The 26725-nt window shown below is 37.0% G+C and overlaps 1 protein-coding gene across 1 annotated transcript in view; it reads right to left on the bottom strand.

The window, feature by feature from the left end:
• Tmem131 (Transmembrane protein 131) overlaps positions 1-26250 on the bottom strand; it is a 36018-nt gene extending 9768 nt beyond the window's left edge. The window contains exons 1-18 of the mRNA XM_090116829.1: positions 25981-26250; positions 25346-25389; positions 23365-23586; positions 20134-20247; positions 18926-19048; positions 17263-17426; positions 16753-16882; positions 16316-16442; positions 15823-15921; positions 15233-15458; positions 14580-14703; positions 14027-14200; positions 13428-13601; positions 11637-11822; positions 11237-11346; positions 3477-3592; positions 1094-1248; positions 74-306 (exon numbers count right to left, since the gene is read on the bottom strand). Coding sequence (XP_089972955.1) covers positions 74-306; positions 1094-1248; positions 3477-3592; positions 11237-11346; positions 11637-11822; positions 13428-13601; positions 14027-14200; positions 14580-14703; positions 15233-15458; positions 15823-15921; positions 16316-16442; positions 16753-16882; positions 17263-17426; positions 18926-19048; positions 20134-20247; positions 23365-23586; positions 25346-25389; positions 25981-26092 — 2633 coding nt within the window. The 5' untranslated portion in view covers positions 26093-26250. The remainder of the gene's footprint in view (positions 1-73; positions 307-1093; positions 1249-3476; positions 3593-11236; positions 11347-11636; positions 11823-13427; positions 13602-14026; positions 14201-14579; positions 14704-15232; positions 15459-15822; positions 15922-16315; positions 16443-16752; positions 16883-17262; positions 17427-18925; positions 19049-20133; positions 20248-23364; positions 23587-25345; positions 25390-25980) is intronic.
• Positions 26251-26725: the final 475 nt, after the last annotated feature.

Here is a 26725-nt window from a genome sequence, read left to right as displayed (position 1 = left end):
TATTTTATATCTGCACACGAGCAACTTCAAAATATGCGCACGCGCATCCATGTGCTTTTACACGCAAACTCACTCAGGCGGCAGCGCATCAGTGAGCGTGGGCGCTAACACGGCATGCAGCAGCAGGCGCCGCTCGGGGCAGGGGTTGCGCACGCGCAGCCGCAGCGCGCCCCGCCCGCCCACCGCCACCAGCCCCGCGCCGCCCAGCCGCTCGCGCGCCGCGCCCTCCGCCCCCACCACCGCGCTGAACGCCGCCAGCCGCGGCCACTGGTGCTCCACCCTCAGCTCTACCGGCGTTTGCACCACCTGCACATAAACAATTTAATAAAAATAACAAAACTGACAAAAAAATTGGTTGTCTGTAAAGTCGGTTTACTGACGACAGTTGAACGCCTTACCTACATGGAACGCCTCAGAGCGAGGTAACGCCGCATGAGTCATGTTTTTTCGTGCGTGCAGCCGGCTCTATCGAATTATAAGACGTTTTCACGTCAATAATAAACTTATGTGATTATAATTTACAAAAAATAAAGATGTACGAGCGAGTACGTACAGAGTGCAATAAGGCGTTTCGCTTGCATATTTCGTAACCCAAATTATTTTCACTCTATAATATAATTAAATCAGTTCATCGCCGACGGTCACTAAGAGCACCTCGCATGACTCATTTCATCCATTGTATTACAAGTTTCCATTTAACACAAGTTACACAGTACAATAATTCTTTTATTTCACAATATTACTTACTATTATTCAAAACCCATACAATAGAATTAGTCAATTCTATATTTTTGTGAGTGTGTTTAAAGTGTGAAAATGTTTGAAAGCATAAAATAAAAAAAATTGGTTGTTTGTAAAGTAGGTTTACGATCGAGATATTTACGTGATAACGTCTTATTGGTGGCAGCGCTCGAGATGAGACGGGAGATCAGTCCGTCTCTCTCTCGTTATACCTGCGATCGCGCTCGTGAGGTTTTGGTGTGACACAAGTTTCTGAACATCTCACCCGATTAAAACGATTTTAAAAACGTTATCACGTCAAAATAGCGTCAAAACCGCACGTGTGTGTGTGTGTGTGTGTGCGCGCACTCACCTGTGTAGTGTGCAGGTACAGCGAGTAGTTGCGCGGCGCACGCGCAGCGGCCCAGCGCGGCAGCCGAGCCAGCAGAGCGCGCACGTCCGACCGCACCGCGCCGCCCCACGCTGAACCGCGGTTGTTACGGGCCCGCTCCGCCCACGCGGCACCGTCTGGTCACAAAGAACACCTTAGAGTATATATACTATCTATAGAGTACGAACAACCAAGTGGGAACAGTAGGCACAGGTGGGAACAACACGACGTTCCCGCCGCGAGCGCTCGTAGTCGTGGTTGAGTGCTGACGAAGTGCGTTGCTCTGGAATTTTATTCATATTTACGAATAAACATGCTGAAATGTACAGTGCTATCTTGCAAAACCGATACTAGAAAAATCACAAAATTGAAATCCAGTATCACATTTCATCGGTAAGTCGATTGTTATAATTATTTTTATGAAAATAAATCTAGCATCGCGGGGGTGAAGGGAAAGTGGGAGGGGCCCGCGCAGGCTCGCTCGCGCAACTCACGTGATCGTAGTGATGTGACTTGACCAACGCTGTACTCGATAGTTTACTAGAAGAACTATATTTTAACTAATTATTTATTTTACTTTAAAATTAAAACTCTTCTAGAAATGTATTATAAATAATTTTGTGGTGTGTTTGGTATGATACAATTTCTAATATTATGAATGCGAATGTATTATAGTGTAAATGAAAAGTATGTAATGTTACGATATATGGACCGCTAAATTGATTTTGAAGATTTTGGTAGGTATAGAATGGATAAAATTAAATAAAAAATTATTAATATTATTTATTAGTTAAGTATTTCATTTTAAATTATTACTTATTTCTCATTTTAAAACATTATTATTATTGTTCTATTTATTATTGAAAAATAGCACTAAACCCGATCCTTAATTTTATTAATTTTAATATTTAAGAAGTGCATACGTTTTTCTGATATTCCAATTAAACATATCCTTACTTACTACTAGGGTTTCCGGAACCGGTCTCTTTTTTGAGAACCGGGAATTTCGGTACTTTACCTTAAAGGAACCGGGATTTCCCGGTTCTTTCGGTATTTTCGGGACTTGGGAGTTTTTTGTATTATAAAATTTTAAACAAGTGTTATGTGTATTAACTATTAACAACAAGTCAAAAGTAAACTTCAATCAAATATTCAAGTATTTTTATTGTAAATTCAAAGAATTTGTATGTCCATTCATCAAAAGACACACACGTGCATACAGGTGCAGTACATACAGGTGCAGTACTTACAGGTACAGTACCGGGCCCGGGCGCCGTGCCGCTGCCGCTGCTGCTGCGCGCTGTCCCCCCCACGCTCACACACACCACACATGTGCATACAGGTACAGTACATACAGGTGCAGTACATACAGGTACAGTACATACTGGTGCACGTACATACAGGTGCAGTACATACAGGTACAGTACATACAGGTGCACGTACATACTGGTGCACGTACATACTGGTGCACGTACATGCTGGTGCACGTACATGCTGGTGCACGAACATGCTGGTGCACGTACATGCTGGTGCACGTACATGCTGGTGCACGTACATGCTGGTGCACGTACATGCTGATGCACGTACATGCTGGTGCACGTACATGCCGGTGCACGTACATGCTGGTGCACGTACATGCCGGTGCACGTGCATGCCGGTGCACGTACATGCCGGTGCACGTACATGCAGGTGCACGTACATACAGGTGCAAGTACATACAGGTGCACGTACATGCTGGTGCACGTACATGCTGGTGCACGTACATGCTGGTGCACGTACATGCTGGTGCACGTACATGCTGGTGCACGTACATGCTGATGCACGTACATACAGGTGCAGTACATACAGGTGCACGTACATACAGGTGCACGTACATACTGGTGCCAGGTGCACGTACATACTGGTGCCAGGTGCACGTACATACAGGTGCACGAACATACAGGTGCACGTACATACTGGTGCACGTACATACTGGTGCCAGGTGCACGTACATACAGGTGCACGTACATACTGGTGCACGTACATACAGGTGCACGTACATACAGTTACTACCCGCAAAAATTATTGACAAATGATATAGTTGAATTTTGTAAACATCTGCTATATGGATGGAAAATGATATTATGTAATAATCAACACTTGGCAAATCAAATAAATAAATTACATTTTGAAAAGTACCCGCAATATTTCAAAAAAAAATTTTTTCTTTTTTCAAAATTTATGTCAATCAATAGAGCTATAAAGAATATGTTTAACATATGCACACATTTTTACATGTTATTTTCAAACATACACTCTAAATTAGACTCTATAACCAAGCACATACAGTCCATTATTCCCCAGCAATACAAAAATATCAACATACCCGCAGTATCCAACGGCAGGCCGGTGTAACAGTTGGGCTCGCACAGCCGCTCCGGGTCGTAGTATATGTAGCCGACCGTCTGCCGCCCGGGACCTATCTCCGCCTCCTCTAAGGGGCTGTTGGGGGACAAAATGTACTTTTAAAAACAACTTAGTCTAAATTAGTCTTAGTCTAACTTAGTCTTTTCTTTCTTTCTTTCTTTAAATTCATTCGAATATGTATTAGCAAAAAAGTTTTATTGAAGTACATTTTTACAACAAAACACAAGTGTACAAAAACTGTTTCACCGCAAAACAACAAGAGATAACCAAAATATGCGTCAATAAACTAAATCTTAATAAATATAAATCTCGTGTCACAATGTTTGTCCTCAATGGACTCCTAAACCACTTAACCGATTATAATAAAATTCGCACACCATGTGAACTGTGCAGTTCGATCCAACTTGAGAGATAGGATAGTTTAAACATGTAGGTACGACGGGCGAAGCCGGGGCGGACCACTAGTAAAAAATTAAATTTCAAAATTTTTTTTTTCAAATATCGAAAAGGAAATTTATATATTTCGGAGATTCCTCGCGATTAATTTCAACGTCCGCCATGATCGTAAATAATAAAAAGAATCAGTGCGCACAACTGGCGCGGTTGGCTGTCGGGCGGCAAGTGTCGTTCGGACCACAGTTCGAACTGACACCCCCCAACCTGCCAAACTACTGACTCAAGGAAAAATGTCATTGTCACTTGTCATTGTCACTTGTCATTGTCATAAATTCATTCGTTAAAACTTCAAGTCTTACTATGTCAATCTTCAAAATACTCACAACTTTACCAGTAGATGGCGTTATTACCAACTGAATAAATCAATACTCCGACACGGCCATTCTGACAATTAGCGCGTTCTCGCGCGATTTCTAAACCTATTTAGCTCTGGTCACAACTTTTCGTCAAGGTTTGTAACGTAAAACCTACATAAAGCACGGAGCTTCCAATGTAGATAGAACCAATACACGAAGCGCGAAGCTTCCAATGTAGATAGAACCAACACACGAAGCGCGAAGCTTCCAATGTAGATAGAACCAACACACGAAGCGCGAAGCTTCCAATGTAGATAGAACCAACACACGAAGCGCGAAGCTTCCAATGTAGATAGAACCAACACACGAAGCGCGAAGCTTCCAATGTAGATAGAACCAACACACGAAGCGCGAAGCTTCCAATGTGGATAGAGCCAACACATGAAGCGCGAAGCTTCCAATGTAGTTAGAGCAAACACATGAAGCGCGGAGCTTCCAATGTAGATAGAGCAAACACATGAAGCGCGGAGCTTCCAATGTGGATAGAGCCAACACATGAAGCGCGAAGCTTCCAATGTAGTTAGAGCAAACACATGAAGCGCAAAGCTTCCAATGTAGTTAGAGCAAACACATGAAGCGTGGAGCTTCCAATGTAGATAGAGCAAACACATGAAGCGCGGAGCTTCCAATGTAGATAGAGCAAACACATGAAGCGCGGAGCTTCCAATGTAGATAGAGCCAACACATGAAGCGCGAAGCTTCCAATGTAAAGTCAACACACGAAGCGCGGAGCTTCCAATGTAGATAGAGCCAACACATGAAGCGCGAAGCTTCCAATGTAGATAGAGCCAACACATGAAGCGCGGAGCTTCCAATGTAGATAGAACCAACACATTAAGCGCGGAGCTTCCAATGTCTAATTTACGCGTGCAGCGCAGGGATTCCAACGCTAAACTTCCGCATGAAGCGCGGAGCTTCCAATGCTAAATTTACGCCATCGGCTCCTCTTAGGAAAGGAAAAAAAAAAGAGGGGCTAGAGATGCGATCCTTTATTAGCATTGATCAACAAAATAAATTGTAAACATTTCTACTAACCAAAACACCAACAACAAAAATAATGGAAAAATCATCATATCGCAACCGTCAACATAATAAATACAATCGTGTATCTCAACAAATGCCGTTTATTTTGGCGACTATTCATTTTATTTTAACATAACTCAATATTTAATTATTAATTTTTAAAGCCGATTAGAAAAATAAAACTCACTCTTATTACAAATCATCAAATTGATTAGACATTTCTGGTAAACTCATAGGATATGTCAACCAAAAATATTCTGCTGCTCAAATACAAATAAACGAGCATATACAACAGGCAGATGACTTAATTAAGTTGAGTACTGAAAATATGGATCGCTTTGAGTCGCTGACCAATAAATATGTATGTCAGTGTTCAAAAAGTGACAATGAGCAAACGTCGCCCCATAAGCTTGACTGCACAGACATACATAGTGTAAAACCCGTGACAACAATTTCAACTAGAAAAACTAAACACCTTTCCGAGCAGGAAATTTTTGTGTTGTCAGATAATGTTGGTCAGGGTTTTGGCGCTATGCTCAACAATTTAGGGCTTAAAGTCACTAATATTTGCACTCCTAACAGTTCATTTAATTATATAATCAAATCACTTGATCATTTCAGCTTTAATAAGAATAATATTGTAATTATACTATATGGAGATAGTTTAAATGTAAAAAATAAGGATATTGATGTAGGATTTCAAAAAATGTTGGAAATTAGTAGTAAGACTAAATGTAAATTTATGTTGTGTACATTGCCATACCTACCTGGTCTGACACAAGAACAAAATAGATTAATTCATAATATGAATTTAAAATTGTATAATGTAACAAATCATCATCGTGATGCATTTATTTACTTTGACATTAATTTGTGTATTAAATCTTTTACTTTGACAAAGAATACAGTGTATCTGCCATCTAGATATAAGCGAGAACTTGCTATGTTAATAGCATATAATATTAACCAGTCTGGTACATGTTCGGTATCAGACCCTGGATCTACTATAATTTTATGTAGTAGTAATTATATACACCAACCTAGTGTTGACAGAAAATCTAGCCCTAAGCTAGATTTAAACTAGTATATAAGACAACAGCTAAGCAGACCTTTTCTATTGTACATCAAAACATTCAAGGCTTGGCTAGCAAATTATTAGAAATAGAATTGTTTTTAAATCATAATAGTATTAAGGTTTTTTGTGTAACAGAACATTGGCTTAAACAATGTCAGTTGTTAATAAATATTGATAATTATAAATTAAAAAGTATATACTTCAGGACATATGCTATTCATGGAGGTTCTCTTATTTTTGTACATAATAGTGTAAAATGCAAAGAACGAACTGACATTGTTAGTCTTTCTGTAGAACGGACCATTGAACTGTCCTGTGTTGAACTGGAGCGTTACATTATTGTTTGCGTTTATAGACCCCCTTCTAGTGACTATAATATGTTTGAGACAGTCATGGAAGAAATATTAAAGCGTTTAAGTAGGAGTAAAAAAAAAGTTATAGTATGTGGTGATTTTAATATTGATATACTTTTACAAACACAAACGGCAACACGAATTGTTAATTTGTTTCAGTCATTTAATCTGTATAAACTTTTTAATGAACCCACACGAATTACACCTACTTCTGCAACCTGTATTGATAATATATACTGCGACTGCATCTGTTTAGAGAAAAATATTCTCAATACACTCACTTCGGATCACTGTGGCCAGAAAGTAGTTTTTGAATGGGATTGCTTACCTGAATTTAAAAGAATTAATGTTAGGCCTATAACTAAAAAAGGCATTAATAAATTTAGAGATAATATTAATAAAAACCTGCCCGTACTGAATGATCAATCCTGTCATAATAATCCTTGTGAAATGTTTAAAAATCTTTTTAATTTAGTTCATAATGAATTTGAAAAAATATTTAAAGTTAAATCTTTAAATATTACCAAGGATTTACCATTTAGTAAATGGGCGACACCTAGCATACATAGGTGTAGGATCGTTCTTTATGAGTTATATGGTATGAAGCAATATAATAAAGACCCATCTTTTCTTAGATATGTTAGAAATTACTCAAAAACTTTTAAAATTGTTTGTTTTACTGCGAAGCGTTTGTATATCAGAGATAAAATACGCGACTCGGATAATAAAGTTAAAACAGTTTGGTCTATTATTAATGGTGAAATGGGTAAAAGCAAATCAAGTAATACCATAAAACTTGTACATAATGGCATGGTTATTGACAAAAATGCTGATGTTGCGCTTGCTTTTGAAGATTTCTTTAGTAGTGTCCCTGCTAGCATTACTAATAATTTAAACTCGTCTTCAGTACTTGCAGAGACCTTTTTGAGGGACCATGTTGCGGGGTGCAGTACATTATTTCAATTGCGTCACGTAACTGCTAATGATATTGTTACAGCATTTAAGACACTTAATTTAAAAAACACTTGTGATCTTTGGGGAATGTCCGTAAATTTAGTTAATAATATAATAGAAAATATTGCAAACAATTTAGCTTTCATATTTAATAAGTGTTGTGACTATGGTACATTTCCTAATTTACTAAAGCTTAGTAAAGTTATACCTCTATTTAAGAAAGGCGATCAAGAAGACTGTAACAACTATAGACCTATCTCGATTTTACCAACATTAAGTAAGGTATTCGAAAAGTTAATATTAAACCAATTGACTAGTCACTTTGCTTCTAATAATTTGCTGCACACCAAACAGTTTGGTTTCACAAAGGGGCGCTCAACCACAGATGCTGGAGTTGCACTACTAACACATATATATAAGGCATGGGAAAACTCAAAAAATGCTTTGGGGATATTTTGTGACCTCTCCAAGGCATTTGACTGCGTTGAACATTGTACATTATTGCGTAAACTTAATCACTATGGGATTAAAGGACAAGCTCAGAACCTCATAGCCTCATACCTGCATGATAGGATACAAACTGTAGTTGTTAATGGAGAACGTTCTAGCGGTGCGTCAATTAACATTGGTGTTCCACAAGGATCTATTTTAGGACCCTTCTTGTTCTTGGTATATATCAATGATCTACCTTATTATTTACAGGATAGGTGTGAAATAGTTCTGTTTGCAGATGATACCTCATTAATATTCAATGTGGATAGGCATGACCCAAATGTTGACGAAGTGAACAGTACTCTTTTACACATATCCGACTGGTTTACTGCTAATAATTTATTATTAAATGCCAAAAAAACAACTTGTGTTGAATTTTTACTACCTAACGTTAAAAAGTTGAGCAGAAATATTACCTTGAACGGGGAGGTATTACACCCTACAGAATCGACTGTATTTCTTGGGTTAACATTGGACGAGAAACTACAGTGGGGAGCCCATGTCAACACCGCTGCAGGTAAGCTCAGTTCAGCAGCATATGCAGTCCGAAAGGTAAGGCATCTCACCGATGAAGATACAGCTAGATTGGTTTATTTCAGCTACTTTCATAGTATTATGTCCTATGGAATTCTACTATGGGGCAGGGCAGCAGATATAGAAACTATATTTATCTTACAGAAAAGAGCCATTCGCTCTATATATAATTTACGTGCTCGGGACTCACTAAGAGATCTCTTTAAGAATACTGGTATCCTTACTGTACCATCACAGTATATATTTAATAATATTTTGCATGTACACAAAAATGCCGACGTACACACAAGAGTAGGAGATAGACACTGTTATGGCACAAGGAACAGAAATAGAATTGAAATGCCATTTTTCCGATTAGCTAAAGTTAAAAATTCATTTATGGGTCAAGGTATACGCTTTTACAATAGAATTCCTCATAATATTAAAGAGTTTGGTAGTGCTAAATTTAAAACTTATGTAAAAAATATATTAGTTCAGAGAGCCTATTATAGCATTAAGGAATATATGGAAGATGAAAATCCATGGAGGGTTGTCGCGTAAGAACCACAGGACAGTTCTTTGGCATATTATGATATATTATGTAGTTAGATTTAAGTTACAGATTATGTAATATTGACAATATGATTTTAAAAGAGCAACTATGGAGTTTCTTGCCGGTTCTTCTCCATAGATACTGCTTTCCGAATCGGTGGTAAATGTTAAAAATACTTATGTAATGACGATTCGAAAGTGCTACTAAAAGTAGTCTAATTGAATAAATAAATGTTTGAGTTTGAGTTTGTTTGTTTGATATTTACTCAGCTTTTCATGACACACATATTGCGCACGGTATTCGAATTCAACTCACGAAAATCAATACACACCTGTCAGAGCCATCCTTCTTCTTCACGAGGATCGCCGGGCTTGAAAATGGTGACGTACTCTCGCTGATAATGTTTTTAGACTGGAGGTCAACTATTATGTCAATCATGGCCTTGCGTTCCGCGGGGGCCAGGCGATAAGGTTGACGCTGCACTATTTTGTTCGGATCTTATAATCTAATTTCCATCTCACCTGTTGTTACGACCCTCGAGTTCCCCTTTACGAGGTTTTCATTAAAATTTTCAATAATACCACGTAAACGAGCAATATCTTGGATGTCTGTAAGGTAGGTATCGATTGCTTCTATATCGGCACTTTGCAAAGCACAAACGTGCGCACGAACATCGCGAGAAACGTGAACGCCTTTATTTTTAATTATTAAGTTTACCCCGAGTCGCGTAAAAACATCAAATTTTTTTTTTTTTAACATCATCGATCTCTATAGGCAAAGTAATACGGGAAAAAGAATGAGTGAAAGTGGAACTAATACCAGTTAAACGCGTAAATAAAAAAATAAAAAAAATCTCGTACACCGGTCATAACGTCAGCGATAGGTTTACGAATGAGCGAGCAGTTAGATACACTATCTACGAGGGCTTGTAATTGAAGTCTACCAACAATAATTTTAACAAGCGGCGATTCTGACTAGACACACACATAATAACGGACTTTATATCACTACTTTTTTTAAATTTTTCGTCGCGTTGTTTAGAGAAACACACCTCCTCTGTATGCCCCAATTTGCGACAATAAGTGCACTGAACATTTTTATCGACAGGCGGGGAACATTTTAATTAAAACGTTTCCGAATGTGAAACCTTAGTGTGCGGACGGAATTTACAACTTCGCTTATAGTGCCCCATTTTGCCGCAATTGTGGCACATAACATGGTCATTTGTTTCAATTTAACGCTGCTTAAAGTCACTACAAAAAGAGCTCGAAGTTGAAGGTCGTTTATTATTTTTATTAATTTGAGGGTAGGTAGCAACGTGTCTATCTAATGTTACAAAGTCCGTGGGGGATTTTTTAATAAATCTGATCGTACCTGATTTGTCAGAGATACCTGACATGACGACTTCGATCTCGTTCGCCTCACTCACGCTGTCTCCAGTCGATCGATCATCGCCAGCTTGTTGGTGGAGTATTCCACGTAGCCAGTTGGTGGAGTATCTGATTCGGCGGATTGGTTCGCCGATTCCCGGAAATAAGTCTCGCTCGTAGTAGCAGGGTGTCGGTTAAATACACTGGAGGAATGATGGTCAGATCCCACCGCTGCTTTCGGAGATTCCTCGCGATTAATTTCAACGTCCGCCATGATCGTAAATAATAAAAAGAATCAGTGCGCACAACTGGCGCGGTTGGCTGTCGGGCGGCAAGTGTCGTTCGGACCACAGTTCGAACTGACACCCCCCAACCTGCCAAACTACTGACTCAAGGAAAAATGTCATTGTCACTTGTCATTGTCACTTGTCATTGTCATAAATTCATTCGTTAAAACTTCAAGTCTTACTATGTCAATCTTCAAAATACTCACAACTTTACCAGTAGATGGCGTTATTACCAACTGAATAAATCAATACTCCGACATATAATATGTGCCAAAAAATGTACGTACATAAAAGTGAGGGTCTCCAGCGTGTTGTCTTGCGCGTACGTGACGCCCGTGACGCGCATCCACAGCGACATCGAGTTTTCCACCACGAGCGGCACTCGCGTGCCTGAGTACTGTAATGAGAGTTTTATGTAAGAAACTTTTCTTAGTGCAGGCGTGTTAAGGTTTATTGGTCCTTCGAGTAGAAAGTTATGATGATATTATTATTACATATTATAGCATTTATTTCGTTTACAGTTGAAATAACGTGATATTATTCAGTATGATTTACCTGTGTCGCGCGATTTTACACGTGGACGGAACTGAAAGTACTTTTATAGCTTATCTGTTATTGTTAAGCTACATCACTGTCATAAATCATCGAAAACTGTTAAGTGGCCGCTGCTCACCGCCCCATACGTACCGGCGCGGCGGGCGGCGCGCGCGCCTGCGCAGCGGTGAGGCGGCCGGCGTGCGCGCGCAACGCGAGCGGCGCGGTGGCGCGCGCGTGCCCGCTGCTCACGTGCACGGAGCCCGCCACGGCGCCCTCCCGGGCCGGCGCCACCACACGCAGCGCGGCTAGCGACCAGCCGCGCGGCGGCACGCACTGCTGCAATACAAACGCGCCACGTTAGATGCAATAGACAACAATTGGTAATGAAAGAAATTTGAACAACTACCCTCAAATTTAAAAAAAAAACATAATGCAACAATTCCATATCAATCGAACAGGCATTATGTTATTTTTAAAATGTAGATCAATTTTACAATGTTTAAAAAAATGTTTATTATTTTTATTTAAAAACTAGATTTCCGCCCGCGGCTTCGCCCGCGTTTTCAAAGGAAAACCCGCATAGTTCCCGTTCCCGTGAGATTTCCGGGATAAAACCTACCCTATGTGTTAATCCAAGTTACCTTCTATATGAGTGCTAAATTTCATTGTAACCGGTTCAGTAGTATTTTTCCTGACGTAGAGAAATTTTCCTGGCTTATCGAAATTTTCCTGTCTTATCGAAATTTTCCTGGCGTATAGAAATTTTCCTGACGTTTGAAATATTCCTTTCGTATGGAAATTTTCCGGACTTGGAAACATTTTCCTGACTAATACAAATTTTCCTTATCTTTATAAATTTTCCCGACGTATAGAAATTTTCCTGACTTATACAAATTTTCCTTATCTATATAAATTTTCCCGACGTATAGAAATTTTCCGGACTTACGGAAATTTTCGGACTTATGGATTTTTCCTGACTTATAGAAATTTTTGCGGCAAAGAAACGTATGTACGTAACTTCACGTATACAAATTTTCCTGGCTTTTAGAATTTTTCCTAACGTATAGATATTTTCCTGGCTTATATAAATTTTCCTGACGTATAGAAATTTTCCTGGCTTATAGAATTTTTCCTGACGTATAGAAATTTTCCTGGCTTATAGAATTTTTCCTGACGTATAGAAATTTTCCGGACTTACGGAATTTTTACATTTTTATAGATTTTTTTTAAAGAAGAATAGTTCGATTAATGAACTATCCTTCTTGGTTAGTTTTACCTTATCAATTTCTGAAAGCACGCGTAAACACAAATATTGGATGAATTTTTATGTATCTGCTTTAATTGCACTTTTCAATAATTGATTAAAAAAAATACAGACTGTAATAGTTTATTCACCCTTTTTACTTTTTAATTATTTTACACAATACATTTTTGAACGCATGAATGTCAAACAATATTTATCGTATTTGACAGGATTGACAACTAATGATTGACATGTACGAAAATCAAAATTATTTTTATATTTTGAAATTTAAATCCACGATGTTATGAGCAAAGTTGATATTATGTTGTCGATTCAAAAGTCTTGTTTTAATGCGTTCTTCAATTCGAGTGGAACTGAGAGTACAAATACCGTCAAATGTTTGACAGAAAGTATGCGGTCAACTTTTATATGGGAAAATGGAATTGTCGTCTTACTCTATCTTACTCGCAATTTTTACTTATTCGCTCACCGTTTGGACCTACCCTGGTCTACGACAAACATTTTAAAACCAAAATCAGCTCAATCGGCCCAGCCGTTCTCGAGTTTTAGCGAGACTAACGAACGGCAATTCATTTTTATATATATATATAGATTCAAAGACACCAACCATTATGTCTGTACAAATTAAAAGTTACGTCATGCCTAAAATCTTGTTAAAATCAATATAAATAACCAACCGGTGCAGATATAGAGAGCGTAGCGGACGCGCCCGGTAGCGTAGCGCCCAGATCCGTGATACACATCTCAACACACGCCGGGTTGTGAACCCGCAACCCCACGCGCCACGTGGTCGACGTGCCCACTGCACCCAGGTTTAAGTTACCGTCCGATGAATTGGGCCACTCCCATTCCTGGAGAAACAATGTTGGATAAAAAAATAATTGGTTGTTTGTAAAGTAGGTTTACGATCGAGATGATTTACGATAGAGAGAGAACATTTTCAAACGTTTTCATGTATAAGTAAAGCTAGATCCGGCTCGAAGGACCATAAACACTTAATACGCTATATTCCGTATAAAATCTTGCTCTTCGTGCAATTTACATCAAAACTAATCAAATTTAAATGCACAAAGTTCAAGCAGTTTTATTCGCATATTATAATATCAAATGATACCACCTACCAACGTCACATAAAGATTTAGTAGTCCTTCGAGCCCAAATTTCCATTTAAACCAAATAATAATTAAAAAATATTACCAAATTACATTGAGGTATTATTACAGGTATTAGTACGTAGTACATGGTAACTCAATGCCAAATTACGATAAATACTCACAAATCTAAACTTCCCGCTGTACAACCGAAGCGGCACGTGATACAGTGACATATTTGTATGAACCACGATCGCGAGGTCCAGGGTTACGTCCTCTGGGGGCTTTTCGCGTAGTTTGATACGCACTAACGATTCATAGCCACCCGGCTTCAGTGTGACCGGTATGAAATCTGATATCTGGTGAAAGATAGGAAAATTATACGCTTACAATGAAAATTAATTCATTGACGGATATTTATTATTACAAAACGTAATTTGTGTTGAAAAAAGAGTGTGTGTGCACACGTGTCAGAATTGAAACTTCTTTGGGAAAATTCACAGATACCCAAATTTTCACTTCACTCCTTGACGTGACGGCATTGCCATGACGCGATCTAGAAAATTTTACACTCAACGCGGCTAAAGAAGTATCACTTCAAAAAATATCTATTCTCGGGAGTTGTAAATAGGCTGATCCACTAAACAAGAAAAATACACATAACAATAATTCTTCGTTTTTCTCAGTTTGAAAAATTAAAACATATACACATATACACAAATACACAGGTCTCCTTACCCTAAAATAAGGTTTAGCCTCGTCTGGTAAGCGAACGGCCGTGATTTGTAGCGGCTCGTTGAACTGATTCTCCGCGCGTATCTCTTGTTCTTTCACTGCGTTTTCAATGTCCGATGTGACTATGCTGTAAAACATTTTCAATTCAATTTTGTTTATTTATAAAATCGTGTTAGCATCAAAGACCTCGCGAGAGGCGCACCCTCCAAATCAACAACTGGCAAGAGATGGCGCAGGATAGAGTAAAATGGAGGCTCTTATTGTCGGAGGCCAAGACTGACTTTGGGTCCCTGCGCCACTCCAGTAAGTAAGTAAGTATAAAATCGTGTTATGTGTGTTTGCTAGTATTTTTAAAGGAAGACTCGAAGGACCAATAAAGCTATTATTTATTTTTTATTCTTTATTTTTATTTTGAATGGTTTATTAGTGATAGTAAATCGTAAAATGACTCGTTCTGGCTATAATTACAATAAATATGTAATCGTAATTGAAGAAATTTATCAATTAACAAAACAAAACGAAAAAAATATATTATTTTATGCCCGCTGTTACAAGGTTACGTTGTAACTGTTAACTATTAAAATGACTCCACTTTAATTCGTTCTATAGTCATAAAATTCTATAACAATAATAAAAATTAGAATAAAATAACTTACTCTATCGCACTAGGCGTGAAGGCCAGCGTCCCCGGCAGTAAACTGACACTGTACGGCACCGTGGCTTTGCCCACCCTCACGCAGCCCCCGCACCACGCCCACTGCCCCATCTGCCCCAGTAGCCCCAATTCGTCCCCACTCAGCCCACTGGGGTCGTCCCCGTTCTGCCGCGTTTCATCATCACTTTCGATTTGTCTCTGCTGAGCTTGCGCATACAGCTCCGCGTCTGTGAATATTTCTATTTAAGAATTTCGATCGTTATATTATTGTTAACGTATTGGTGTTTTTTTGTGGTCGAACGTGCTGCGTCCGGTCTGGCAACTATGTATAAAATTACAAAAAAAAATACAATTGAAAAAGCAAATAAAAAAAAACATTGTTTATTACCCATTATAGCTTTTTTTAACAAAAATACGTTTATCATTTATTAGTGACAAATACAGTCATATCTCATTTTAAAGCTTCACGAAAATATTTTTAATTTAAATTCCTTATCCTAACTATTTCGGAGATTACGATTTACACTTAATATTGCAACGTTAACTGTATTACTGTATGTGCAATACAAAAAAATAATAATTAAAACTCACAGTTAAGCGTAAGTCGTGCGACTCGTGTGAACTCTTCAAACGGCTCGAGGTGCGAGCGCAGTACTGTCAAATGAGCCCCGTTGTGAACTTCCATACCACCTGTGAGGAAGAAAATTATTAGTTTATAATTCAAACCATAATCATTATCTGTATAGTGTCTGGTAAATGTAAAAAAACACTAATGCAAGGTAAGTGGGTGCTTTAAATTAATACACCTATTTTCGTAGTATCTAGTGCGTGCGTGTGCGTGTTAATGCGGATCGTATCGTTAGCGGTTTGCGTGTATGTTTGTTTATTGCAAATTAGTTTGTACATGTGTTTCAGTACAACGTGTGTGTGTGTGTGTGTGTGTGTACAGTGTGTATTTTTAACCATTGGTGGGGTATTGGCTTGTATTTGCGTTAGCGTTCGTGCCGTATATTGCGTGCGTATAATGTAAATACGTGTGCGTGTTTATGCAATGACATGTATGTTTATGTCTGTGTGTGCTCACCGTTAGCAGTGTGCGTGTCAGCGCAGGGCTCGTGCGGCGCGGGGGCGGAGCGCCAGCAGCGCGCCGCGCCGAGCGATGAGTCAACTCGGACTGCGACGTTCGCACTGTTCGCCGCCTCCACATATACCTGTATACAACATGATATTACAGTCATTATTGGTCTCATTATAATTGAATTATTACTCATATTTTTATCTATTTTTTTTTTGCTAAAAATGAAAAACACATTTTAATATGAAAAAGTACATAATATAGATTCGAAATATAACAAGGAAATAATGCTTTTCCATATAACTGAAATGTCGCAAATAGCTAAACAATCGATGAAATTACAACAATAACAATGTCGTTATTTTGCTTCATATTTTTTTCATTCAAACTCTGTTGATATGTTATATCTGTTCGCCCGTACACACACACACGCGCACACACCGTACCGTGCGCTCGGGGTCGCGCGAGCCGTGCGGGCGCAGGCGCAGGTGCAGCGGGCGCGCGTGCCCCCCGGCCGCCGCGCCGCGCGCCTCCACGCACACCACCAGCCCGCCGCCCGGGATGTTCGCTTTTATCCTATAAACATATACTTGTTATTATAGTAAAAGTCAATCGTAATCTCGAAAGAAAACACGGTTTTTATCGAAAAATATTTATGCTTTATTTTTAATACAGAAACACGATTAAAATCGACTAACTACCCACATAAATTAAACCACACAGATTATAAGAATAAGTTAAGTTAGGCCAATTCAAGTCTGAAATAGAAATTTTAATTGTGTGAAAAATACATTGTTTAATGTGCAGTATAAAACATATGCAATGTGAACATGTGTGAGTAATGTTATATAGTGCAAATTTTTTAATACAATATATTAGACAGTCTTCCATGTATTTCTATGTTTATGTGTCTGTTTGTGTGTATGCATATGCTCAAGTTACGTGTCCTCACTCACCGCACATACGCCGCACGCGGCTGCTTGTGCACAGGCGACACACGCAGACGCACTAGCGCGCGGCTCTCACGCGGCGGCACCGCCCACACATCGCGCGGAGCCCTGCTGCCCCCGCCGGCGAGGCGCAGCCCTAGCCAACCGCCCGACGAGTACACCTCGCTCACCTGAGCACGCGCAACACATGTTATTGCTCCCACCACAGAATATATAATAGTATGTACTACATACAGAAGGTTCACTCCCTAACACAAGTCAACTTAGGCATAACTTTAGGCATAAATAATAGCTAGCTATAGAGCTATATTAGCTGAGGGTTGGTACTCGCCGCCGATTTATCATAGGTACGCGAACACACTTTAGAGTGAAACCTCTCTGCCCCCACTATGACATCAGATATGACGGCGTACATATTACCACCGCTACTACCAGTAACGGTGAGCAAGTAGATAAAAAAGAAATGCCAAATATGATGCTAAGCGTAAAACTCCAGACGGTTCGACCAATACGGCTATATTTTTATATTTCTGTAAAGGCGCAAGGAAGGTTCTGATGGAGAGAAAACGCAAAAAAGGTGCAATGGGTAAAAACGTCTGCTGGGACAAGTAGATATAAATATTTGTATTTATTTATACCAAAAAGATAACATATACAAAAATACATTGAACTACACTAGGATTCTCTATGTTGTGGGGTTCCATCTCTTTCAATGTATAATACAAAAACAAAATTTTGAAGAAAATAAATATTTAAAACTATGTATTGAAATTGGTCACATTGATGTAAAAAAGGTGTTGTTGATAAGCAGCTTGCTTACTTTTCACACAAAAAATCTGACCAAAACAAAACTATAAATTTAACTACTTAATTTTCACAACAACACCGAACCAGTTTATTGTGCTATACATTTATGAATGAGCCCAATCTTCTAATTCATACAAATTTCGCATATTATTAGAAAATTGGATAAATATTCTGCTCCGGTTACGACAATCATGATTATTTGAATTAAACTAGTTTATATATTAACATTTTGAACTAAATTCTACAATATTCTAGAAAAGTTCAATGAAAAAAGATTCTTCATCGACTATCTCTCAAAGACCCTTTATATAGTCTTATCGCCGCGCTGGCATATTCCAAGAATTACATAATATATTTTTAATTATTCGATAAACGTTTAAAAAACAACACGCCAATTGTATCATTATAATTTATTTTTAAGCTCAAACTTTAAAAAACAGTGATGAACTTAGCGGAGAATTATACAAATTATTTTAATAAGTAATTAGATTGCTGGTTTTTGCGAAACTCATCTATTATTCATAGCTATTTCATATGTTTTAAGACGCAAAATATCCATAATAACATTTTTTTAAACTCTTGTTATCCGTACATCAAAAAATAATCCAACTTCTAAATAAAATGAAATGAAAATTTATTTATCAGAATTATGGTTACAAAATTTTTATAAAATTTATGTAACGACCGCACAATTCGCCAACAATTTGGCATACAATTCTATTCGTCTTAATAACCAGAACTCGTTATTACAGTACCTACATGAGTAATTGAGTAGTCAATAAATAAGTACTTAAAATGTATCCTATAAAAGGTCAATCATTCTTATACATTCTTCATTCATTCACTCATTCAGTGTACGTACCTGTATAACTTTATCGGTAGGATTGTATAACGTGAGCTCGGGCTCAACGGACGCGTTCGCCGGCACGCGTAGACCAATGAGCGGCCACACGTCGTATTCGCTAGCCACACCGATCGCCGACACCTATGGGAATTACTTATAATATACCTTATGTACTGCTAGATGATAAAAATGAAAAATTAATGGTGGCTCAGTGGTGACGACCTCTGACATGAAATCGATAAGTCGGTTGTTGAGACCAGGCGAGGTGCACTATGCAGGAAATAAATTTACTTTTACATTTAACTGCGCATTTTATAACATGATCACTGGTCAAATTGTAAGGGCAAACACCGTAAGGAAACCGACATGTCGAAGAATCAAAATCTCGACGACATGAAGGCTCATAGAAGGCCCGTGTCCCAGCAGTGGAAATTTAATAACTTCAATTTAATAACAAAACGACTGCATCTTTGAAGACTGTTCTTATGTAAATAATTTATCGTAACTAATTAATGTAGATTTACTTTCTTCAAAAACATGCCAATTCAATTATAAGCAGTCACCATCTCTTTTATATGACGAAGGTATACAATAAAAATGCTACATTGATAACGTAAATAAGCTCTGTTTATACTTTATTCCTCGTTGTTTACCCAACAAATAGAGTCTATGTGGTTCGATATCTTTCGTTAGTTCGTGTAGATATTTACTTTCCTAAATAAAAAGCAAACACAGCATCGTTTATCTGTATACATTATACAATCTACGTTATAAAAGGAAAATTGAACATGTATATCGAAGTAAGTCTAAAATTGAAAGAATAGCTGCTATAGTTAAAAAAAAAACGAATGAAAATGTTCAAGATATTCGAGATAAAAAATATACTCAGACAGATAAGAATAGTTAATTCTATCAAGCGCCACCTATTTATTATACGTCCTCTTTCATCCCCATAGAATAATATGTATTTTCAAAACCCCGTAAAAATATGCATTCAATTTTATACCTTATATCTCTCACAATACGGTAGACAATCATAAATACAGGATACTTCAGTTAAGATGCGTTCAATGTTATACTTTACACCGCAAAGAATACGGTCGAATATCATACATATCGGCTACTCGTGTACACCTAGCAACGTGCGTACATAGATTATAGACTATATACATTCATTCAATTTTATCCCTTATATTTATACGAATATGGTCGATAATCATACGTACCGGATACTTATGTACACCGAGCGACGTGTGTATATAGAGATGCGCCGTGACGAGCCCCTCGCGCCTGCCAAGGTACACCACAGAGAACGTCGTGTTGCCTTGCGGTGGCACGGACTGTACATACAATGAATAACAAATTTGCGACCACAGATCTAATTAGATTCCGAAGGGGTCTGTGGGTAGACAAATTTGATGGAAACTATAAATGAAGAAATTTATTTTTATAAATTAAATGTTAAGTCTCGTATTCATGGTAAACATTTGTTGAACAACAGTTGATCAAGAATGCTGCTGGAAACTTTTTTGAGATGACGCACGCGAGAACATTACGTGCGACGGTGCGTGCAACTTTGAAACACGCAATATTGCACGCAACATGTTGACAGAAACTCTTCAAAATGTCGATTCAACTTAAATGTTTACTATGAATACGGGGCTTTATGTAAAAATAAATAATGTATAGGAAACTATTTCATTCTATCGCCTTTATTACAATCTACACAAGGTACTTACCTCTACATCATAATTCAATCAGTTTTAATTTCTCATTTAAGGAGATATTAATATGTTATACAAAATTGCCATAATAAAGTACCTTATTTAAATGTACTACGAAGCTAAAATAAGCTACTTTATTACATTTCCATATTTGAGATAGTACAATTTGAATTTTTATGGACAAAAATATCTGTATGCATTTTGTGAAGTTTTCCAAATAACTTATTGCGAGCACGTAGAGTGCATCGCATTCGGTCCAATCAATAATTTGAAACACGCATGGCGGAACATAGAAATGTATATTTTTCACAAAATACATACTTACATAAACACTGCTTGAATTTGATGTTGCAACTTGCGACTAATTTAAATGCAAGTACGTCATATTAACAATAATTTATATTTGCATTAACTTCCGGAATTATCTGAACTAGTTATAACCTTATAATAAAAGAACAAAATATTACACATATTATTTTCATGTTCTTAAAGACAAAAAATAGTAAAAAAAATAATTAATGCTTAATTTCTTTTTACTACGCTTCATTATGAAACATCCGTTTTATTTTTATTAAATTCTTCCATAATCATCCCATTCTATAAAGTTTAAAAAAAAGTAGTAACTAATGTTCCAATTTCTAACGACGAGCAGACCACGTCAACGGGGACGCAGGAAAAGTTCGAGCTTGCCTCCCTTCCGCTCATGACAAGGTCCGAACTTTTCCCGCCGCCCAGTTGCGTTCCTTTATTCTTCTGACACGTGCACGGCTTCGAAACTTCGCTCTTCTAGAATGTTCTCGATCCAATGGACGCTTTTACTCGAGGTATACAAGTTTATTATAAAAATGATAGATTATATGCAACATGCATTCGCAAATTAGGTCACGACTTCATTCAAATGAAAAAAATTAATTAACTTTTTCTCATTATCCCTGACCGTTCTTATAAGCCAGTTTTATGCAAAATATTCCAATACAGAAATTAATGAATTAAATTATAATAACTAACAGTATAAGTAATACATATTACGTTATTATATGAAATCTATAACCCATTTACGGTTATTTCATAATTCAAAGCAATTGTGTTATTACATACATTAGTGACGCACATGTTTACACAGGGACCATTTGTTATATTGATTTCAAAGGAGAAATTATATGGTAGAACGGGCGACCCTCAAATGTAAAGAATTCCTAATATCAACAATTGATTGATTGAACTCTTTGTGAGAGGTTATATGCTGCCATTTTTTTAATAAATTCAAATGGTACCCGTTTTCCAACTTATTTTTATGAATTTGATATTTTCTTTACCTTTGGCATACAACCTTTCTGTATTCTGTATAACATCATTATGCATTCACGCAAGATTGTTTTTGGATTCGAACAAAAGTAAAAGTGAATAGTCATAACTTTTTTTTTTTTTTTTTGTGTGGTGTCTCTCAATGTTAGCCAGAAGGGCTTCTACATGTTAACGCGGACGCGGGGGTGAACTGAAGGTTCACCCTGGTAGCGACATGCACAAGGGCGTCCCCCCTTGACGGGTACCACGAACCTCGGCTTGAGCTGTCGCTTGAGTGGAGGAGGCCAGAAGGGCCCTAATCGGACGGGATAGTCATAACGTTTTAATGAATTCCCACGATACTATTTTCCCCTGTATCTGTATGCGCATAAAATTCAAAGTAATTATAATAACAATGTGCGAATACGACAATCTTTATTCCACACAGAACAAGCGTAGCCCTCCTTGAACTTTCCGGTTTACAAACTTATAAAAAATGTCATTAAATATGGTCATCTGCTCATGCATTGACCTACTTAACTGCCGAACTGGATTCCGTTGTGTATTTCATATGAAAGGGCAAAATATGTGCGATTTGATAACATTGAATTTTTTTATCGTACTTAACATTTCGAGCAATTTTTACGAGATAATTTACTGGTGGTTAGAATGTGTGACTAATTTTCCGTGCATTTAGAAAACAATGTATTTTATAGCTCACTCGCTAATTTAAACAATAAACTCAGGCCTGAGGCACAGTATGTCACTTGAGGAATATAGTTTTAAAATCAGTTTCGCCAACTTTAAATTATCTATTGTTACCAGTCTCACGACAAATAGGTATGCAAAAAAATATACATGAACTAATAGCCAATATAAAATCATAGCCAATGTAACTAGAAGATCTTACCATTTTTTTTTAACAATAATAATTATATTACACATTTACGAGGGTAGGGCGAAAATTTAATGCGTGCCAATTGGAATACATGATTGTATTCCAATTGGCACGCATTAAATTAGCTACTAAATTGAAATAAAATTATACATTTTTGATTTTCTTTTCTATTATACAAATAATATTATATTATAAATGAACATTTTTAACATACAGCTCAATAAATATGAGACCGCCTCCTCGGTACAGTGGTTGACGCGTGAGCGTAGAACCGAGGGGTCCTGGGTTCGATTCCCGGTGGAGACGAAAAAAAAAAATGTCTCGGTCTGGCAGGACACAGAAGGCCGATCACCTACTTGTCCCTAAAGAAAAATCGATCAGTGAAACAGATGTATGAATAATGCATCTGCCCCCTACCCCACTACGGGGACACGGGACTTCACTTTTTTCAATAAATATGACCTACATTAGTAAGCAAGACAGTAATAATTTTCTACTGAGCATATGACTTATATATTTTCGTCATTTCATCATCCTGTCAAGAAACATACCTTAGAGTCAAAAAAGGAAGCATGGAAGTCTGGCGTAGTGCCCGCCACGGAAGCCAAATGTAGCGTAGTATTGGCCATATTGGTCAATGTGACTAGACGAGTGTGAGGCTCGGCGAGGGCGGAGCGCCCGAAGCGGAGCGCCGGCGGCCAGAGGGCCACGCCCTCGACGCTCTCGCCGGCGCTCTTGTTGCTCTCCACTGAGATTGAGTCTGCCCCCCATTCCTGTGAATTGGTAGCATGAAAGGAAGTGTGTTGCTGGTCCCATAATAGTGCATTTTTTGCAAGTTATGTTACACATGTTTACAGGCACTGGGCAGTGGTGACCACTTAACATGAGGTGGCCCATCCGCCCCTTTTGGTCTGCCATAAAAATTCATTTGCATTTAACATAAAAAGAGTAACTATCAAGTTTGCTAGCTCTAACTTTAGTTATTGCTTTCCAAAATAGTGGTAAATATTATACTTAGGTAATGTTTGGTGTTTAAAAAAAGCTTCTTTAATAACTTTAGTTGAATGAATAAATGTTTAAGTTTGAATAGCATTAATACAGTGTGAAACAACTTCAGTGTAGATTAGACCTATGATATTGTGATATGGTTTTAATTCAAAATTAAGGTATATTTAAAAATTGTAGCGATAAATGTGCAAACACATAATTGTAAAATGTAAATATAACATTCTGTTGCTGAAATGTTGTTTATCATTCAAAGAAAAATGTAAATGGAGTTTGAGATCAAAATCTTCTAATATGAATTGTAAATGTATAACAAAATGGCTCCACACCACCTCAATATACATATTTTTAAAGGATCCATTGCAATATGCATCTTGATACTTTTATTCTCACTACAGATCAAGTATCAAATCAAAGAAGTTATTTTTAAAATCAATGGAAACAAATTCTCTTGCAATAACAAGGTAGTTTTGAAGTAAAGATGTAATACTGACAAATCAAGAACAAATTGCATTGATTTTGTTAGTCAGGTAGTCACAGGATACATTTGATAGAGTGACTGCCTCTTTTGTATGTTTCTTATCCTACAAATATATCCCACTAATATTATAAATGCGAAAGTTTGTGAGGATGTGTGTGTGTGTGTGTTTGTTACTCTTTCACGCAAATACTACTGAACCGATTACAATGAAATATAGCACACATATAGAGGGTTACTTGGATTAACATATAGGATAGGTTTTATCCCGGAAATCCCACAGGAACGGGAACTATGCTGGTTTTTCTTTAAAAACGCGGGCGAATCCGCGGGCGGAAAGCTAGTGTTTGATAAGTAAGAATAAGAACAATGAGCAATAAGTACTGTTAAGTTAAGTTTTTAGTAAGTTTTCCTCTTCGCGACAATAAATCACTTGGTAGACACGTCCACGTATCACAAGAGGTTACCAGGCTACATTTTTAAAAGATAAAATGTTAAGATGGCAGTCAGATCACAGATGATGTTACCACAGACTAATAATAATATATGTACTATGTATACAATGTTACTAAGAATTTTCTCAATTAAATGTAAAACATACTTTTATTGGAGTGTAGGTTTTATAATAGCAATTAGAGATGAAAAAAATGTATGTTATTCAGTGAAAATTATTCTTTGATCTCAACTTTATTTATAGATGAAATGATTAATCATTTAGATTATAGATAAGGAAGAAAGTTATCTTATCACTTTTAATTTTTGTTTGTATACAATTTTATATGATTATTTATAATGAATTAAATGATTATTCTATGATATTTAGATTGATTGAATGTATGCTTTAGTAAGGAAGTAGTTTTTTGATTCAATATTACACCCAACAAGTGTTGGTCCATATTTTAGATGAAAATCAACTGAACGATTATAAACAATTCTCAAATATGTTGTTAAATGTAATGTTAAAATTTAATTAAAATAATTTTATGTACATTTATAAAATATAATGGAACACACCTTTTTTCATTAAATTATAATTATGTTTTACTCACTTGAAATGCAATGCTGTCTGTGAGAGAATCCTGAACTGATGTACCTGTGACAAATATTAATTGAGATAAGTTCAATGATCAACCTCTTACACACAAGCCCATTGATACTGAATGGAGTAAAATCAATTCCCAATTACCTATTGTTCAGTGAACAATTCTACCTAAATTAAGAATAAAAAAGCAATTCTGATAGTACTTAAGCTTTCAAAAACATCATTTTTAAGAATTTAGTAAATATCATTAAGTATATTACTGGGATGATAACACGCGAAAATGATAACATCTACGACATATTATTACAAAGTTATTCAATAATTGTACGTCGCTCTTGTACGCAAGTCAAGCGGCTGCGCGCGGCATGCGCGGTGCACAATGCATCCGCCTTGTTGCATCTTTACCGCCAAAACGACTCATTTCTATCATCAACGCTGATAATTATATCTTACAATTTTGTAGGGTAAAAAGAAAAACAATCAGGCCCCAGTCAAAAATAACACCATTTCGCATTCGATTACTTTCGAAGTTCTCCTAGCAATTTTAACACATCATTTCCCTCGTAGATAATAATTAAAATTTCGGCAAATTCAATGAGAAAAACATATAGACAATTATTTATCAAGTGAAATCGATTTTACCATGGCTCTTTCCCTGTGCCGTCAGCTTTGAGTTTAGGGATATATCCAGCGATGTCAATAAAAATACGTAACACCACAAAATTTTCCGATACATTTTGTCGCTTAAAATCATACTTAAACACTAATTATTATCATTTCAACATAACATTAGTTCATTAGAGCACAGTGCAACATTTATCTCATTACAATCACAAGATGTGCGTTCAATGTTCATAGAAGAATTTGAGACGAAAACTCAATATATAGAGGTATTCAATACTTCATTCAAATAGTCACAGCTATAGACAAGTCGAAATGTATGATTATATGATGTAACAGTATACATAAATGCTTTTTGACATTACAGGGAGAGTTTAAATGATAATCTTTTTCGGATATGTTATATTTTTTCATAAAAGCACATATGTATTTCTTTTGTTAATTTATATGGGACTTTTAATGCTTATTGAAAAAGAATATGCTATATTTTCTTATTATTTAAATCTTATTTCATCGTAAATGCACCTAAATTGTCATTTGTCAACACTGACCTCGGACACTGACATTAAATGACACTAATTTTTTTTTTTTAATGGCAAGAAGCTTGTGTTGAAGAAATAAATTAGTTATATCTACAATAAGTCGCATGAGAATTGGACATATTATGTGTATTCCTAGCCATCTAGCCAGAATTGGCGTATTAAATACTGAAGTTTGCGAGTGTGGAGAGGGTGAGGGAAATATAGACCATATTATATTTTTCTCT

This window comes from Colias eurytheme, chromosome 26, assembly GCF_061535395.1.
Source record: "Colias eurytheme isolate Ceu_HAF_F1 chromosome 26, ilColEury1 Martin Lab GWU primary, whole genome shotgun sequence".
In the NCBI taxonomy this organism is placed as follows: Eukaryota; Metazoa; Arthropoda; class Insecta; order Lepidoptera; family Pieridae; genus Colias; species Colias eurytheme.
Note: the sequence above shows the minus strand (reverse complement) of the source record. Positions and strands in the feature narration are given on the sequence as shown.